Raw genomic sequence first — 12,364 nt, 5'->3', positions numbered from 1 at the left:
CTCTGTCAGGCAGGGATTTGTAGACTGTCACCATGGCACGGTGACAGATGCTCCTTGCTGGCATAATGGTGGTGACAGCAGGGAAGGATGAGGCCTTTGCCCATTATCTCTGCTAGGTTATTCATCACCACACTGAGCCTTGCCAGTAAAGCTTTCCCTCAGCAGAGGGAGTCGTTTCTCAAGGTAATAAGAGCATTATCTGATTGTAGTTCTGTCAGGTCAGCCTATTTATAATCTTTCCTGTAATCTAATTTGTAATGTATTTCCTTGATATTTTCAGTATTTCCCTTTATATTTTATAATATATTATAAATGAAAATCTGAACTACAAAAAAGGTGGGGTTTTTAATCCACCTCTAAATGATAACAACTAGGTGCCTTTATCTGGAAAATCTGTTCTACTTCGTAGCATGGAGCAGCAAGGTCTGGTAGGGACTAGCACCCTCGGTAAAAATGCCAGGGGGAATGCTGCATTACATACAGCAGCCAAAGTAACTTTGTCTGAGCCAGGAAAACACTGCTGGCTACTTTCTGCTTGGGGGAAGAGGATATTTTTGGTTGGAAAGTGATTCCTGTCCCAAAAGGATTAGAGGGAGGTATGTGAGAGGTGGCAGACAGTCCATGCCCAAGAGTTGGGGTAGGCGCAAGATGGCAAGAACATAAACCATGTGAAAAGCTACCACTGATGCACCTCAGCTGCTGAAAGCTTCTCAGGTGGTCTGTAGGTATGTGGCATAGGTGAGCTTTCAGGAGAAGGTACAAGGCAATCATTTGGGTAAGAAAACGGGGAGACCTGAGCCTGCCCGCTGGTCCTGGATTTCATCATTCTGGTAGAGAATCATCAGAGTCAGGTGGCTTGAAAACAAAGTGAATTTCCCCATTTGTGGATGCTAATGAAATCTTTATCTGAGCATGTTTCTGTGAAAACTGGGCCTGAGAGGCATGGATTACGTTAGGGGAAAAGGATTTAGTGAGCCCTAGAAATTAATCAGAGGAGGACATAGTGTGAGGATCACAAGTGATAAATTAGCAAGTGACACAAAACAACTGCAGGAAATAACAAAACTGGGAGGAGCGGGTGGGAAACGCATAGGAGAGATTGCTTACAACACGTGCACTGGACTTCCCAGCATTTGACATCTTATCTTCAATTCATTCCATATGTTACTTTATGCACAGGTTCCTGTTTTTATGTGGCTCATTCAGTAGTTTTCATACTAACACAAATGACTCATATCTGCTCCGATACTTGATTTATTCTCTAACGTCTTCTGCATGGGCAAGCGCAGATGCTGCAACGCTTGCCAGCTGAATGCAAGAGCTGCAAGTCAGGTGGGTGAGCGGAGACAGCTGGGCAAGGCAACTCTTTTCTGGTGTCCTAAAAGGTTTTATTTCTCTTGGCAATGTCTGCATGCCCCGTTTTGGGCTGTGTGCAGAGCCAGCGAGGAGCGTGCCCTGGGACAGGGCTGACAGCTCAGCACCATCCCCCCAGCACCACGGCCCGAGGGGCGCAGGGCACCGCGCTGCTGCTGGCACGCCAACAGCCGCTCCGCTCCGCATCCGTAGTTAGGATTTTATTTCTGAAGTGCTCTTGACAGCTCCGGAGCCTCGCATCTTGTCTTCCAAATCCACTAATTAAATTTCACCTACCTGACCCCCCCTTGCTGCTTCAGCGGGATAAGTGAATCCCCCCCCCCCGCGCCGTGCAGGTAACGCAGTTAGCCGCCGGCCCTTCCTCGCCCCGCAGCCCCCAGGGGGCCGCCACGGGGAGCTCGGCCGGGCCCGGCGGCTGCTCCGGCTCCCCCCCCCCCCCCCGCGCTGAAGGGCCGATGGCCGGGCTGCCACGGCTCGGGGTGCTGGCAGGGGGCCGGGCTGTGGGAGGGGAGCCCCTTCCCCGGGCTCCGGCCTCCCTCCCCACGGCGGTGCCGCCCCTCCCCTGCCGGTCCCTCCCCTGCAGTGCGTGCAGGGAGCGGGGCTCGCTCCGCTGGCTCCGAGGCAGGCGGCGAGACCCCGCCTCCCCCTGGCCCCCCCCGTCCCTCACCTCCCTCGCCTTTTTCTCCCCATACTGGACTTTTTTGCATCCCCCCCACCCCGCCATGAGGCGGCCGCCTCGCCGGCTGACGCTGTCCGTGCTGGGGGTGCTGTGGATCGCCGCCCTCCTCCTCCTCTTCTTCGGGGCCAGGAGGAAGCCGGGGGCGGCGGGACCCGAGGGGCACACGGCGGAGGTAAGGGGGTATGTGGGACCGGGGCAGGGGCAGGGCAGGCAGCCCCCGGGCTGCTGGAGCCGTGGCAGGGGGTCGGATGCGCCCCCGCCGCCTGGGGAAGAAGTTGCCGGACATTTGCGGGACACCCCGTCCCCGTCACGCCGCCCCGAAAGTTTGGCACCGGCTCTGTGCTGGCAGGTGGCGATGGCGAGGTGCGTGCGGGGTTTTCTCCGCCGGGCAGTTCGTGCCGCCCTGCTGCCCCCCGGTGCCCAGGGCTGCTGGGGGGGCTCAGCCCGACTTTGCTGCTGGGACGGGGCACGAAGACTTTGCCTCAGCTTTGGGCCTTTCCGAGCCTCTCTAAGGCGAGAAGAGAGCCCCTGTGCTCTGCTCTGGGGCAGCCCGGCAGCGGGGTGACCCCAGGGAAGCTGTCCGGGAGCCTTCGGGGGGTGCCTGGGCTGAGCCTCGGCCGGCCGGCATCTCCGCCGTGTCACCGGCCTCTCGGCGTGGGTTTCCTTCCCCGGTGGAAGGCAGGGTGCAGGTAGGAGCCTCTCCATCTCCGTCTCGGTGCCAGGAGGTTGTATTTGCCGTTGCATGGTTCTGTGGCGTGTTGTCGAGCTCGGAGTGCACCACGGTGACAGCACGGGAGAAAGGCAGAAAGCGTCTGACCTGACACACGAGGAGGAAGAAGCACGAGTTTCCCTGCCCGAAGGATGTGCATAGCAGGGGAGTTACAAGCAGCTTGTGTTTGTACAAGGTCGCGGGGCGTTTCTTCTGTAGTGTAGTGGCTGCGAGTGGCCTGAGCTAGGCAGAGGGTCAACTTCTGAAAGTGCACAGAGTGGATCCTGGTTTTGGTGTTACTGCTGTAAATCCTGAACAAACAAATTGGGTTACGTCTGGTTACCTGATCCAAGGCCTCCTGAAATTAATGGTTATCGTGGCGGAGCCCCTCAGCTTAGCTTTGCACCGGTAACATCAACCTCAATACTGGCCTGTGGCTTGCAGCAACTGTACATGCTGGCCAGGTCTTCACAGTTTCTGATACATATGTCACCTCTGAAACTGAATTACAGACCTTATTGTGGAAAAAAACATCAGAACTCCTAAAGCTTTATTTTTTTTTTCCATGTGGAGCAGTTATTGTTTTTTCATTATTTTTTTAAATGAAAATGATTGAATGGGTTCTTCAGGCTTTTGGAAATTTCTGTCCTAGCGGAGGTCACTGGAAAAAAAAAAAAATCAGAGAGTGCTCTTGTAATGGTAGCTGTGCTTTTGTGTAAATGGGTTTCTGTCAGAACTGTGCTCTTAAGGTTTAGAAATATAAAACCTCCCGTGTCTGCAGGCAGCTGCTGTGTTCTTTGCATGAACCTTACTTCTTACTCAGCACCAGCTGCTTCATTTTGCAGCTTCTTGGGACCTGCTCCCTGTAGCAGGCCCTGGTCCCATTTTCTGCTCCCCACACCCGTCCTCCAGCTCCCTGATGCTGTTCGGGGCTTGCCTGGGCTCCCACAGCAGGCAGAGCAAACTTCTCCCATCTCGCAGGATCAGGCCCCAAGTTTTGAAGCTGCAGCTGCCAAGTTGCCATAACTCCAGCAATCTGACTGCTAAAATTGCCTTTCCTTCACTTCCTTTGAATTTTCCATCAAAACAGTGGCATCCCCTAGAGATTCATAGAGTACAGATTCATTTTTTTGATGCATTACATTTTTGGCTTTGGGAACCGTTTTTGAGTAGTGTGAATTATGTGCTGGTTGTCATGCTGCTTCAGTTAACCCCTCTGAGCTGATGCTAGCACTAAAGCCAGCAATGCTGTAGCTAGAGACGGGCCTGGCAGTGTGCATCCTGTTCCCTGGTTGATGGGACCGGCTGCCACTAACCAAGGCACAAGCAATTACAGCGGTCCTCCCAGCTTCCTAGAGCCAGCAGTGGAGGTGGTAGGTTGCTACAACACTGCAAACTTTGTAACGTGGTTACAGCTGAGAAATGGAGCAAATCCACATCAACTTTCCTGGCAGCATTCTTCTCTCTCAGTACAGCTCTATTTCTGTGCTCATTTGCACGCCATGTATCATGCCTTGCATGGATTAACCTTTGGTTCCCTTGTAGTTAGGCTCCAGCTGGTAGTGCCTTGAGGAGCCTGCTCTGCTCGTGGCTGGCACAAGCTCCATCAGAACCTTCACTGCTCATCCTTTCCTCACTGTGTTTTCAGTCTGCCGCTCACCATGCAGCCTTCTACCACGATTCCTGAGTCCTGTCCATCAGTGTGATGTGCTGGGGCTGGCTTTGCAGGCTGTGGGCTGCAGCAACCGCACAGGGCAGACGGTGTGGAAGACAATAATGCGCTTCATTTAGGACCATGAAACTTGTTGACGAGAAGCTGTACACAGGACAAATCTGTCTTGTACTGCTGTTTGTGTGGTTATTGTTGCTGTCTTTTTTTCTTTCATTTTCTTCCCCAAAGGGCAGATCGAACTCTGTTAGTGCAATAAGCAAAGTATCCTCTTGCCTTTTCTGAAGCCCAGTAAATTCAGTGGGATGAGGAACTGTGGTGGAGTGCCTGGTTATTGGCTGGGGCAGCCAGCAGGACACGGCATGCATCCCCTGGGTGATCAATGCAGAGCACTCAGACTTACTGATTAGCTGAGACTCAGCGGTAATTCCTGTGCAGTCACTTTCAGTGTAGGGTTTCCAAATCCTTCTCAGGCATTAGTTCCAGCAAGTCTCCCTGCCCCGGTGGTTTTCTGGCTGGGTACATGGGACTTGGAGAAGTTAATTGGTCTTTTGTGTCCTCATGGCTCTCATTGACTCCAGGGGATTGGAGTGGCTCAGCCCACTTGCAAAATCAGGCTGCTTGAGAGTACCCTACAGGAAGGCAGAGTGCTGTGGGAATGTACAGCTTGCAGAAATGCCTAGCCCAAAATACTGCCAGCCCCCTCCCCTGCCTCCTGCTCAGGGAGCCTTTGCTCCCTGGCCTTTCGCTCTGCTTTGATTTTAAAGGGGGTGGGGATACACATAGAAATTAATAACTTAATTGGTTTAAGGAATAATGAGAGGAACTGATATATGGGATGAATTGCAAGAAAATTCCCAAACTGATATGTGAGGAGTGATTTTTTCGTGGAGAGGTGATGTTTCACTAGTGTGCCAGCTACTGCCAGTGCCCGTGTAAGGCTGGAGCTGCACAGCCTTGTGTGATGCTACTGAAGGAGCTGGAGGGTGCAGATGACAACCCCTTGGTCACCTTATCTCCTCTTTGTGCTGAATGTGTCTGACTGACTGCAGAGGGAGCTGGCTACGTTAGCAGAGCCCTGCCACACTGAGAGTCTCCAAAGGGTCTCAGCTCCAGGGCTTTGGGCCAACACTGAGTGCAGAAGGGGTAGGAAGATGTATTTATGGTTGGATTTGGGATTTTTATTTCTTTTTCCATTCTCCTGTGAGTGCTGGCTTGCTTGCTCCATCTGATGGCTGAAGCACAGCTGACAACTGAAATGAGTCCTTTGTGGGCTGGATAGTTGGAGAAAGGCTGTGGAGAAGTTTCTTTTATTAAACAAATGACCCGACAAGATGCACTTGACTTCAACAGTGTTTGCAATGCAACAACTCCTTCCTGACTGTGTTCAAATGCAGCGGTGGGATGGCTCCCAGGATATGACTAGCACTGGGCATTTGGTGACATCTTCATGTGGGGTAACATGGCAGAAGTAGTTCTTGAGAAAGGGAAGAAAATAGTCCAAATCCTTCTGAAAGTTGGTTTTGCCGTAAAACAAAAGTAAGTCAAAGGCCGGCACAGGAGGACGAAGAGGAAAATAACATAAAAGCATCAATAACCACCTGATCCCCATCCCAGGGTGAACTACAAGATACGCAAAAAGATTTTGGCCATCTCCCACATTGTCACTTGGCTGCTCTGATGCTGGAACAATGGGGTCAGTAGCTTGGAATTAGAGGGCAGGGAAGCCAAGCAGCTGGGATCCTCTGCTAGGGAAGGACGCATTGACAAAGCAGTTGGAAAAGGGGCACAAGTCTTCACCCTCTAGAGGTGACTCCTGTCAGGCATAAAGGAACGGTATCCCTCCAAGGAAGATCTTGGAATATGACCAGAGGAGGAGGTGACACATGCTGAATAAATTCCACATTGGGTGCCAAAAAGACTGTTGTGGTTTAACCTGGCAGGCAGCTAAGCGCTACGCAGCCATTTGCTCACCCACACCAGTGGGATGGGGGTGCTGCATCCTCACTGCTTGCTCTAAATGCTCAGGAAAGCTCAGCACCTTGTGGGATTGGGCCTCAATGCAAAAGGATGCTTGCCAGCTTTGCACTTGCATGCCTCATAGCAGCCTGCGTTTCCTTCTGCATTATCATCATTGAGGAAAAAATCAGCACCTGGAGCTCAGCTGGCAGTCTCCAGATTTTAAATCTCTAAGTTTTATAGCAGCAGAACCACTTAACAGATTAAAATAACTGTTTCCAGCAAAAATTCAGATCTTAACAATAAAGGGATTGAAGTGCAAAGTCTGTCATGAACAAGAAGATAGAACAGAGAGGCTTCTGCTCTCAGGGTTTGGGTAGGTCCAGGATGGGGGAGAAGAGGAAATGTGTGCTGTACTCTGCAGGTGAAAGCCCGCCTTGAAATCTCTAGGAGCAAACACAGACTTTCCAGGATGCCCAAGGTGTTGATGTACTTACAGTGCAGGAGATCCACAGGGCAGAATCTATTTTCTGTTTCCTGTCTCTATTTTTAGCAATAGATGTGGAAATATAAAACACCAAAACACAAAACATGCCCATCCCCTGTCTGTGGGTCCAGCTGGAGGTGGGAGGCAGGACTGTGGCATAAACAGATGATTTCTTTTCTTCTAGTGGGCTTGGGAAATGGGTTTCCTCATCCTCCTCTTTTTGCAAATACGTCCTTGTAGAGCCCATGTGAGGTGAGAAGTCCTGTCAAAGCCGGCCTGGCACAGCCTGGCCACCTTGGTGAATAAACCAGCCATGAATAAATGGCGAGCAGATGGGGCTGTACAGCTCGTTCAATTAATTCATTTACTGCCTGGGCATCAGCACGCTCCAAGAGATCTGTGAAACAATGGGCAGTAAATGAAAGCCTTTTGAATTTTTCACTGGTAATGAAAACCCTGTTAATTTTTCAATTCATTGCGGGAGTTGGGTGGAGCTGTCTGACTGCGTGGCCAATTCAAAATGTCGGGGAGCCGCATACAACCCCCCGTAGCCACTGACCAGGAGGGCTGCAAACAGGGATAGGGACGGGGGGGGCAGTCCGTGTGGAAGGGCAGCTCGCTCGCTCTGTCCGTAGGCAGCCTGCTCGGCCTGCCTGCTCTGCTCAGCAGCAGGTGTGGGATGTAGCCCTGATGGGCTCCCTAGCCAACAGCAGTGCGTTAAACAATATTCTGCCAGGTGGATGGCAGCGAGGAGGTGCAGACGTGGTGACCGCTTGGCAGAAAGCTTGTTCTTCTGGCACCTGGTAGGACTAGACAGATGAACTGCTCTGCCTTGTGTCTAAGCTTCAGGAGAAGCTAGGGAGACTGAGAAGTACCTGGGAGTCCGAGTAGGTGATGGATCAACGGAGCTGTGCTTTGCCAACCTAGCACAGCCATTGCTGAGGTGGACCTGGCATCTGACCTGCGTCAGGCAGGATAAAGGCAGCAATTTGAGGGACACAGAGGATTGGAAGCAAGTTACTGCACATTGAGGAGATTGTATACCAATGCATGTGGTGTGAGGAACAAACGGGACAAACTGGAGCCTTTGGTCCTTTCCCAGAGCTATGATACCATTGGTATTTGTGAGACTTGGTGGGATGAGTCCTGTGACAGGATTGCTGGGAAGGAGGGCTATCGGCTGTTCAGGAGGGACATGTAGGGCAGGTGAGGTAGAGGTGTTGTGCCACGTGTAAGGGAGAGATTAAACTGTACAGCCCTTGCTGTTAGGGATGATGTGGTAGAGGGCCTCTGGATGAGGCTTAAGGGGATGGATAGCAAAGCAGGTATAGTCGTGGATGGGTGACGCTTGAACAAGACCTGTTTGCTTTGTGAGATGGTGATCGGTGGGATATCCATCCATGCACCTGTCCCAGCTTTGTGCTTCAAAAAGAATCAGAGGGAAGGACGGAGAAGCGTGCAATGATGATGCTAGCTAAATGTCAACAAACATGAGTCATGTTGGTAAAAGCTGTTGAGAATCAAGAGAAATACTTTTTATCCTGCTCTGGAAGGATAGTTACTGTGAAAAATGCTTCTGGTGCTCTCTGAAGGCCCTGAGCAGAGGTCACTAAGTCCTTGGGGACACTTAGGGATGGGCTTAACAGAATAAAATGTCCATATGAGCCTTCTAACCAGGTCTTTTACATATCAGTCTTTTAACCAGGCTGCTTTCTCCTCCTCGCTCCTCCTTTCCATTATAAGACAGCATGCTCCTGATTTACTTGAATGTAATCAGGGCCCAGGGACTGTTTTGGCAGGGTTTTCTTATCCTGCTCTTCCCAGATGTCTCTTGGTGCCAGGTCTGTGGTGTGATCTGTGCCTTCCCACAGGTGAGGGGAGCTGGGCATGCCAGGTGCCAGGGTTATAGATAGCAATACTGAGTCTGGGGGGAATATCATGGTTCTAGGTTTTCTTTTCCTCACAAAGCTCAGTAGTTAGGCATGAAGTCCAGGGCAGACTACATCAGGGATGCTCTGTTGAGCTACTTTTGTAGGCCTACAACAGGAGGAGCATGAGCAAGGACAGCACTGAGAGCACCTGGGTTACAAACAGCACAGTCTTAAAAGCCCACATGAGAGTAGCATTATTGTCCTGACAAATCCCCAGATACCTGAGTATGGCTTTTGAGCTGAGTGGGTTTTTTTGGGGGGGGATTTGGAGATGTGCATGCTGTTGTTCAGTATGGAAGCAAGGGGACAATGCCTTCTCAGAGAGGGGGCAGGCAGTGGGAATTGCAATGATTTGTAGAAGGTGCTGGCAGTGCTGAGTGTTGTCTTTCAGTCCCCGTGCTTGTCCTCCTTGGGGACAGCCTCTGAAATATACAGCCAGCCCACAGCCTGGGGTCACCCCTCACGTGGCAAAATCAATGAGACCACTTGTCAAGGGAAGCTGGCACTTGGCTTGGTGTCAGTGTGCCTGTGTTGGAGTGGTCAGCTCAGGAGGGACTGGCCTCCTCTCTTCTTTGTCATTTTAGTTCTTTTTTTTTAAAACGCCCCAGCCTTCCCTGTAGGCATATGTATAACTACACAGATGAGCTCCATGGATGATCTGGGAGCTGGCAGCAAACACAACCCATGGGATGCCAGTGTGGTGCTTCCACGTGTCTCTGTATGAGCTCCCATCTTTGATGTATGAGCTCATATTTGCCAGTGGAAAAGCAAGTTTCAGAGAAACCACAGAAATGCAAAAGCCACCTACTGCATCTGTGAGAAACACCATTATAACTGATTCCCTTTCGCTGGGGCGGCGCAGCATTTGGTGCAATAAAACCAGTTACAGAGAGGTATCCATGGACAAAGCAAAAGTCAGATCTCTTTAAGGAAGACATTTGTGTGAAGTGGTAATGGTGTGTAGCCTAACAACAAAGGGTGCACTGGACTGACTGTTAATTGCAACAGCTCTGGCAATGGGTGTTGGTTTCTTGCTGGCTTCGTCCCGTTTAAAGAAGGAAAGGGGTGAGGACCAAATGAGAGTCAAGGGACTTTGCTCCCAGTCCCCTTTCTTGTGCAATGAAAAGCCATTTTCTCCCATTTCTCTCACGGTGAAGTGCTCAGCTTTTGCCACCAACACAGCACAGTTGCAATTACATTGATTTCTCACCCTCCTTCCACTCCTTGCTTCCAGTCTCTCAGCAGGAGTCGGTTTTGTAGGAAAAGTGAGCCAAGGAAGAAATCTCAGGCCCCATCCTCCACTGCTCTTAAGCAGCACTTCTGCACTCCCGCTACATATTTCCATACGAGCCATGCAGTTGAGATGCATCAGGTCTTTCCCAGGTGATGCTTGGAAAACCTCTTCCACAGCTGGGGATAGCTAGAGAGGTAGGTTTATCCCTCTAGTTGCTGCTCTGCATGTCTTTCATCCTGCTATTGCAAAGCTCCTTATAAGCCTTAATTAAACCTTACTGCAGGTCTTACGGAGCGAGTACGCTTGGAGTGCTAGGGCAGGGGACTGATGCCCTGTGGGGCGCAGACAGAAATTGGTAATCACAGAATATCCTGAGTTGCAGACACCCACGAGGATCATTGAATCCAACTCCTGGGTCCCCCACTTCGCTGGGGAGCCTGTTTCAAGTGCCCGACCACCCTCTTGTGAAGAACCTTTTCCTGATGTCCAGCCTGAACCTCTCTGACCTGTCTTCATGCCGCTGCCTCAGGCCCTATCCCTGGTCACCAGCGAGAAGACATCAGCACGTCCCCCTCTGCTCCGCTTTGTGAGAAAGCTGTAGATCGTGATGAGGTCTCCCCTCAGTCTCCTCTTCTCTAAGCTGAACAAACCAAGTGACTTCAGCTGTTCCTCTAGTGTCTTCCCCTCTAGACCTGTCACCATTTTTGTAGCCCACCTTTGGACACTCTCGTAGTTCATATCCCTATATCGTGGTGCCCCAAACTGCACACAGTGCTTGAGGTGAGGGCACACCAGCACAGAGTGGGACAGCCACTGCCCTCGATCAGCTGGCAGTGCTGTGCTTGAGGCACTCCAGGGCTTCCCGCAAAGCAGCTCAGGCTCCAGCTCTATGGTATTATTTGGGGCAACAAATGAGCTAATGATTGCATCTCATCTCGGGAAGTACTGCAGCAAGAGCAGGAAATGTAGTGCCAGAAGACAATTCAGAAGCAACGCAGGTTCATTTTCAGATCAGACTAACAGATAAGGGAAAGACTGACTTTTATTCCTCCTCCCCCCTAATTTCAAGTGCGACTGAAGGTTTAGTTTTTCTCTCTTCTCCATGCCAACAATAAACCTGATCTGAAAGTGATAGGAGGAGAGGGGCTCATGCACTGCCAAGCAAATAGATTCTGAAATAAACCACCTTTTATTCTCTAAATACTGTTCGCAAAGCCAAGGAAATAGAGGCAGGTTATTATTTTTTTTTTTGAAGCCACTGAAGGAATATGTCCAAAGGATGTAATTTGACCCAATCAAGGAAAATAAGGCTGCTTTGTCCTGGCTGTCTGAATAGCTTTGCATTTAGACACACGCCATTTCCTCCTCAAGGACCACTGCCATCGTCAGACAATTACAAACACACATCATAACACATTAGTGCATGGCTTGCAAATACGAGGCAAGTAAAAACATTCAGCAGCGCAGGCACTGACTGCAGCCCCCTTGTGCTGAGGAGGGGTTGTACAGATCTTTTCTTCTCTGTATTTAACTCTTAGTTAATTGTGGGTAGGTCTGAGGGACAAAATACTGGAGTTACAGGTAAAAGCAGGCTCATGGCTCGTGCCAGTTCTTCTTTTTATTAAAAGCGTTGGGTTTTTGTGGCTAGTGGGTTCTTTTGTTTGTTTTTTAAGCATTTTTTCCTCTGAGTTAGGGCAATCTGCCCTATCCAGTGGGTTGATTTGGGGTGCTTTGGGATGAAAGGTGCTGCGTGCTTCTGGGGTCTATGAAATATGAGACAACATGGCTTAGTTTCTCCTATGGAAAACGTGAAGACGGGTTGTGCCTTTGCTCTCTCCTGCATGGTGGTGGGAGCAGAACTGGACGAGAAAGGAGTGGGGAGGAGCTATTGCGTTTGCAATGCCCGCCGCGTTTTTCTGGAGCCATAATACGGTGTCATTTGGATGGAGAGAGACTTGAGCACATTAACCAGCCATCTGGTCCTGTGATGCCGATCGGAACAGATGACTCTCTGTGTGGCATTCAGGTCCAAAGCACGCCCGGTGTGTAGGCTCCGCACAGCACACTCCTCCCAGCAGCTTGAGGTTCTTTGCGGAGCATCGTCCTATCCTGCAGGAAGACTGGCTGCTTGACACTACTCTGTCACCACGTGAATCCTCCCTCGTGTCCCTGAACATCCCTGCAGCACGCTGGGTGACCTCTCCTCTGTTTTGAAGCAACTGTTTTATTTTATTCCTTACCTCACCCTGCTGACCCTAGGTCCCATTACTGGGGGACAACATGTTCACTTCTATGCAGGCTTTTCTGTCACGCTCAGTGCTC

General features: G+C 50.7%; 1 protein-coding gene across 6 annotated transcripts in view; it reads left to right on the top strand.

Moving 5' to 3' along the window:
* Positions 1–1,005: 1,005 nt before the first annotated feature.
* Positions 1,006–12,364, top strand: part of GALNT14 (polypeptide N-acetylgalactosaminyltransferase 14) — a 72,916-nt gene continuing 61,557 nt past the window's right edge. Inside the window, exon 1 of one of the 6 annotated variants that reach the window (XM_080587660.1) lies at positions 1,006–1,332. In XM_080587660.1, the coding sequence (XP_080443786.1) occupies positions 1,276–1,332 (57 nt within the window). In that variant the 5' untranslated portion in view covers positions 1,006–1,275. Of the gene's footprint in view, positions 1,333–1,356; positions 2,226–2,573; positions 2,743–12,364 lie in introns of those variants that run through there. The other 5 variants (XM_080587658.1, XM_080587657.1, XM_080587656.1 and 2 more) reach the window with 5 other exon arrangements.

This window comes from Anser brachyrhynchus, assembly GCF_964034855.1.
Source record: "Anser brachyrhynchus genome assembly, chromosome: 3".
Taxonomy (NCBI): domain Eukaryota; kingdom Metazoa; phylum Chordata; class Aves; order Anseriformes; family Anatidae; genus Anser; species Anser brachyrhynchus.
The sequence above is the reverse complement of the archived record's forward strand: the minus strand, read 5'-3'. Positions and strand labels throughout refer to the sequence as shown.